Here is a 6,869-nt window from a genome sequence, read left to right as displayed (position 1 = left end):
GTCGACCTTGTCTGCCTTCTCATCTACCAAGTATCTAGGGTAGTACTGCTTCAGTGACCGTTCTCCTCATTACAGAAGCACTTAGTCTCGGGTTTGGGTTCAACCTTGGGATTCTTCACTAGAGCAGCAAACGATTTGTTGTTTCATGAAGTGTCCCTTTTGCCCTTGCCCTTCTAGAAACTAGTGGTTTTACTAACCATCAACAATTGATGCTCCTTCTTGATTTCTACTTTCGCGGTGTCAAACATCGCGAGTTGCTCAAGGATCATCATCTATCCTTGATATTTATAGTTCATCACGAAGCTCTAATAGCTTGGTGGCAGTGACTATGGAGAACCATCACTATCTCATCTGGGAGATTAACTCTCACTCGATTCAAGCGATTGTGGTACTCAGACAATCTGAGCACATGCTCAACGATTGAGCTTTTCTCCCTTAGTTTGCAGGCTTAAGAAACTTGTCAGAGGTCTCATACCTCTTGATGTGGGCACTAGTCTGAAATCCCAATTTCAGTCTTCGGAACATCTCATATGTTCTGCGACGTTTCAAAACCGTCTTTGGTGCCACAATTCTAAACCGTTAGCATTACGCACTGAACTATCATGTAGTCATCAAAACGTGTATGTTAGATGTTTCGCAACATCTACAGACGACGCTGAGGTTTAGCACACCGAGCGGTGCATTAAGGACATAAGCCTTCTATGCAGCAATGAGGACAATCCTCAGTTCACGGACCCAGTCCGCATAATTGCTACTACCAACTTTCAACTAAATTTTCTCTAGGAACATATCTTAAATAGTAGAACTAAAGCGTATGACATAATTTGCAAAGACCTTTTGACTATGTTCATGATAATTGAGTTCATCTGATTAATGAACTCCCACTCAGATAGACATCCCTCTAGTCATCTAAGTGATACATGATCCGAGTCAAACTAGGCCGTGTCCGATCATCACGTGAGACGGACTAGTCATCATCGGTGAACATCTCCATGTTGATCGTATCTGCTATACGACTCATGTTCGACCTTTCGGTCTCTTGTGTTCCGAGGCCATGTCTGTACATGCTAGGCTCGTCAAGTCAACCTAAGTGTTTTGCATGTGTTCCGAGGCCATGTCTGTACATGCTAGGCTCGTCAACACCCGTTGTATTCGAACGTTAGAATCTATCACACCCGATCATCACGTGGTGCTTCGAAACAACGAACCTTCGCAACGGTGCACAGTTAGGGGGAACACTTTCTTGAAATTATTATAAGGGATCATCTTACTTACTACCGTCGTTCTAAGCAAATAAGATGCATAACATGATAAACATCACATGCAATCAAATAGTGACATGATATGGCCAATATCATTTTGCTCCTTTGATCTCCATCTTCGGGGCACCATGATCATCTTTGTCACCGGCATGACACCATGATCTCCATCATCATGATCTCCATCATTGTGTCTTCATGAAGTTGTCACGCCAACGATTACTTCTACTTCCATGGCTAACGCGCTTAGCAATAAAGTAAAGTAATTTACATGGCGTTATTCAATGACACGCAGGTCATACAAAAAAATAAAGACAACTCCTATGGCTCCTGCCGGTTGTCATACTCATCGACATGCAAGTCGTGATTCCTATTACAAGAATATGATCAATCTCATACATCACATATATCATTCATCACATCTTCTGGCCATATCACATCACAAGGCACATGCTGCAAAAACAAGTTAGACGTCCTCTAATTGTTGTTGCAAGTTTTACGTGGCTTGTATAGGTTTCTAGCAAGAACGTTTCTTACCTACGTAAAACCACAACGTGATATGCCAATTTCTATTTACCCTTCATAAGGACCCTTTTCATCGAATCCGTTCCGACTAAAGTGGGAGAGACAGACACCCGCTAGCCACCTTATGCATCTAGTGCATGTTAGTCGGTGGAACCTGTCTCACGTAAGCGTACGTGTAAGGTCGGTCCAGGCCGCTTCATCCCACAATGCCGCCGAAACAAGATAAGACTAGTAGCGGCAAGAAGAATTGGCAACATCTACGCCCACAACTTCTTTGTGTTCTACTCGTGCATAGAAACTACGCATAGACCTAGCTCATGATGCCACTGTTGGTGAACGTAGCAGAAATTCAAAATTTTCTACGCATCACCAAGATCAATCTATGGAGTAATCTAGCAACGAGGGGAAGGGGAGTGCATCTACATACCCTTGTAGATCGCGAGCGGAAGCGTTCAAGAGAACGAGGTTGATGGAGTCGTACTCGTCGTGATCCAAATCACCGATGATCCTAGCGCCGACGGACGGCACCTCCGCGTTCAACACACGTACGGAGCAGCGACGTCTCCTCCTTCTTGATCCAGCAAGGGGGGAGGGGAGGTTGATGGAGATCCAGCAGCACGACGGCGTGGTGGTGGAAGTAGCGGGATCCCGGCAGGGCTTCGCCAAGCGCAAGCGGGGAGGAAGAGGTGTCACGGGAGGGAGAGGGAGGCGCCAGGGCTTGGATTGCTGCTGCCCTCCCTCCCCCCCACTATATATACGGCCAAGGGAGAGGGGGGGCGCAGCCTTGGCCCTTCCTCCAAGGAAGGGTGCGGCCAGGGAGGAGTCCTTCCTCCCCAAGGCACCTCGGAGGTGCCTTCCCCCTTTAGGACTCTCCGTTTATTTTATCTGTTGGCGCATGGGCCTCTTGGGGCTGGTTCCCTTGGCCCATATAGGCCAAGGCGCACCCCCCACAGCCCATGTGCCCCCCCCGGGGCTGGTGGACCCCTTGGTGGACCCCCGGACCCCTTTCGGCACTCCCGGTACAATACCGATAAAGTGCGAAACTTTTCCGGCGACCAAAATAAGACTTCCCATATATAAATCTTTACCTCCGGACCATTCCGGAACTCCTCGTGACGTCCGGGATCTCATCCGGGACTCCGAACAACTTTCGGGTTACCGCATACTAATATCTCTACAACCCTAGCGTCACCGAACCTTAAGTGTGTGGACCCTACGGGTTCGGGAGACACGCAGACATGACCGAGACGACTCTCCGGTCAATAACCAACAGCGGGATCTGGATACCCATGTTGGCTCCCACATGCTCCTCGATGATCTCATCGGATGAACCACGATATCGAGGATTCAATCAATCCCGTATACAATTCCCTTTGTCTATCGGTATGTTACTTGCCCGAGATTCGATCGTCGGTATCCCGATACCTTGTTCAATCTCGTTACCGGCAAGTCTCTTTACTCGTTCCGTAACACATCATCCCGTGATCAACTCCTTGGTCACATTGTGCACATTATGATGATGTCCTACCGAGTGGGCCCAGAGATACCTCTCCGTTTACACGGATTGACAAATCCCAGTCTCGATTCGTGCCAACCCAACAGACACTTTCGGAGATACCTGTAGTGCACCTTTATAGTCACCCAGTTACGTTGTGACGTTTGGTACACCCAAAGCATTCCTACGGTATCCGGGAGTTGCACAATCTCATGGTCTAAGGAAATGATACTTGACATTAGAAAAGCTCTGAGCAAACGAACTACACGATCTTGTGCTAGGCTTAGGATTGGGTCTTGTCCATCACATCATTCTCCTAATGATGTGATCCCGTTATCAACGACATCCAATGTCCATGGTCAGGAAACCGTGACCATCTATTGATCAACGAGCTAGTCAACTAGAGGCTTACTAGGGACATGGTGTTGTCTATGTATCCACACATGCATCTGAGTTTCCTATCAATACAATTCTAGCATGGATAATAAACGATTTATCATGAACAAGGAAATATAATAATAACCTATTTATTATTGCCTCTAGGGCATATTTCCAACACTTTCTTGCGGTAGTGATGGCAACATTATATGGTCGGGGTAAGGAAGAGGGGGGGGGGAGTAGAGTCATGTGGATAGAGTCTACGATAGCGAAAGTGCTCTTTTGATCCCGAGTTCACATGCTCCCTAATGTACAATAAAATTCAAAAAATAGTAAGAAAATAAAAAAAATCTTTTTTGTGATAAAGATTGATGAATATTTCAACTGCATGCAAAATCGATGCTCCAAAATGCTTTCAATAATAGTCTTTCCAGATCATCATTTTTCTTCTCTGATCTCAGCGACTGTCATTTCATCATAAAATTTTGCACGTAGTTGAAACATTCATCGATGTTTAGCACAATTTTTTTGAGTTTTTTTTTTAAATTTACTGTTCATGAGAGAGCATGTGAGCTCGGGTGCAAAAACTCCATTCCATACAATAGGTGGCAAGAAAAAATTTGTAATGAGGCTTGGAGATTCACGCCTTCCATTAGATGAAAGAGGAGATAAAAACTCATGACTCAAAAAGCTTAACAACGAAGAAAATTGTACTCCCTCCATTTAAATCAGCGACAACTAATACTCCCTCCGTCTCAAAATAAGTGTCTCAACTTTGTATTAACTTTAGTATAAAGTTGTATTAAACTTAAACATTTATTTTGAAACGGAGGGAGTATGAAACAGAGGGATAGTGATTTTCTGAGGGATAAGTAGGAGCAAATCCGAGAGAAGCCAAAGACAAGCAGGCCGAACGTCACTATACGTGTCTCCGAAACCGTGGTCACGATTGGTTGTACTGCATGATCCTTCAGGTAGGAACGGTGGAGCGCAGCTTGCACTACTGACGTAACAAGCAGCATCCAGAAGGGCAACGTGTCCGACGTTGTTCTCAATCTTCTACGCCATGACGTACGTCAACCCAATAATTTGTCTCACTGATTTACCACCCGATCGCAATCAACAATTTATCGGCGTGTAGCAGCAGCTCACTCGGCCTGAAATCATGCAGGATTGGGCCCGAAAACCTCTTGAGAAAATTGAGCCCAAAAAAGGGAACGTGCAAGCGCACCGCGCGCAGCATGTCTCGCCTTTGTGGCCCCAAAACCGATTTAGGTGCTGATGCGTTGCTGTTGAGTTGAATGTACAGATTTGGACATCTCAACAAACCAATCGATCGATAAAGGCTGGCACGAAACCTCGCTAGCCTGCCCACGATGGCTTGCTGAATGGTGAGGGCAAAGAGAAAGCGCCTTTCTGTATCCGTCAGAGAGGAAACTGTACAGTGAAGAAAGCAGGAAATGCGCCGCACGGTTGCTTGAGAAAATTACAGACTTTAACAGAAAACACACTATGTGTTCAAAGTTCAAACTATATAAGGATCTCGACTATATATAAGCATCAAAGTGCGGGAGCAACTATGTGACATCCATGTATACAATAATTACCTTCAAAATTACGTACTCGGTAGTCTATATGCTTGACAACAGTGTATTATCTATGAGTAAGAACAGTAACAGTAACCTTCTCTACGAGCTTATAGCTACAAAAACTCAAAAGTCAAAACAACATTGCAATTAACGAGAACAAACACTTCGTAGCAACTAATCAACACACCTTGGTTAACAGGCAGACAAAGTACTCTACGGCGCCCGAAGAAGAATCGCTAAACACAGTTGGAGCAGCAGGGTGACCATGCACGTCGTCCTCCGGTGCGACGCCGTTGGCGAGGACGCCGACGTGGTCGACCCCGTGATCGGGTTGTCGTGCTGGTAGTACCACGGGAACCACGGCAGGACAGGGTTCGGCGGCGGAGGAGCCGGCCCGGCCGGGACGGCGCTGAACGGCGGCGCGAGGAACCCCGGCATGACCCCTGGCGGGGTCAGCTGGAAGCCCCCTGGCGGAGGTGGCGGGTAGCTGCCGCTGAAGCCGTCGCCGCCACCACCACCTGTTCCTGTTCCAGTCCCTGCTGGTGGCGGTGGCGGGTAGCTGTTGATGACGCCTCCTGAGGTTGGTGGTGGGAGGCACGGGTACGGGCAGTCGGCCAGCGTGTCCGCCACCGCCATGGTGGCGAGCATGCTGACCACGGCGACGAAGACGAAGATGGTGATCACGAAGGATCTAGGCATGGTTGCGTACGTGTGTGTCTGGACTCTCGAGTCTGCAAGAGAAGGACCGAGAGAGGAAGAGAGAGCGCACTGAATATTTGATACTAGTTGGTGCGGCGCTCTGGTCACACCGAGATGGCCCTTTTGGGGTTTTGGTTTACAGGGACACCTGATAGTCTGATACTACTACTAAACGAGCTGCTGGTGTGTCCGACGAACAGCAATCATTCACTTGCTACGGGGGATCTACCGTAAGCGCGAGGAAGAAAATGTGACCAATGATGCGGCGCAGTGGTTGAACCCAGATGGCTCTGGCTAAACGGGCTGCTGCCTGCTGGTGAGTGAGTTTGATGAGGTGCGAGATAGGTATGACCCCACACCGTGCGTGAGAGAGGATGTTCGTTTTACCGCCAAGAGAGTTTACATAGAAACATTAAGTAAAAAGCATAGAATCACCACATTTGTGCTATGATTAGCTAAAACCCATCACTCTACGATTCGTGGCATTTTGAACTGCACCGAATTTTTGACAGTGACGAAAAACACGAGCTACTTTCTGAGCACGTTTTGACGTGGTTGATCCCTCTCAGGCCAACAACAGTGATGGCGCGGCGTTAATGGCCGTTGACTACGCTGTCAGAAGCGGCTGGGTCGGAATGAACTCGAGCGCGCTCGCTCACTCGCACTCTCCCCTCCCACCTCGATCTCCCTCATCTCTCTTGCAAGGCATGGCGGCGGCGGGATCTGCCGAAGGTGGCATCGGATCCATCAGCGATGGCAGGGTGGGAACAGAGCATGAAGCGCAGATGGGGGCGGATGGCGGTGTGGCAGGGGGGACCCGCGGCGAGGAGGAGGATTGCTGCAGCAGCGGCCTATTCAGTTCATCGTTGCCACTGCCAACGGATGTCGCCTGAAGGGTGGTGGAGGAGCCACCCACTGCAAATG

General features: G+C 48.0%; 1 protein-coding gene across 1 annotated transcript; it reads right to left on the bottom strand.

Annotated features, from left to right (window-relative positions):
• Positions 1-5,192: 5,192 nt before the first annotated feature.
• LOC109764439 (uncharacterized) lies at positions 5,193-6,177 on the bottom strand. The gene has a single exon (XM_020323254.4). The coding sequence runs from the start codon at positions 5,943-5,945 to the stop codon at positions 5,460-5,462; it is 486 nt and encodes a 161-aa protein (XP_020178843.1). The 5' UTR covers positions 5,946-6,177; the 3' UTR covers positions 5,193-5,459.
• Positions 6,178-6,869: the final 692 nt, after the last annotated feature.

Source organism: Aegilops tauschii, chromosome 5, assembly GCF_002575655.3.
Source record: "Aegilops tauschii subsp. strangulata cultivar AL8/78 chromosome 5, Aet v6.0, whole genome shotgun sequence".
Taxonomy (NCBI): Eukaryota; Viridiplantae; Streptophyta; class Magnoliopsida; order Poales; family Poaceae; genus Aegilops; species Aegilops tauschii.
This window is presented reverse-complemented; position numbering and strand designations above follow the sequence as displayed.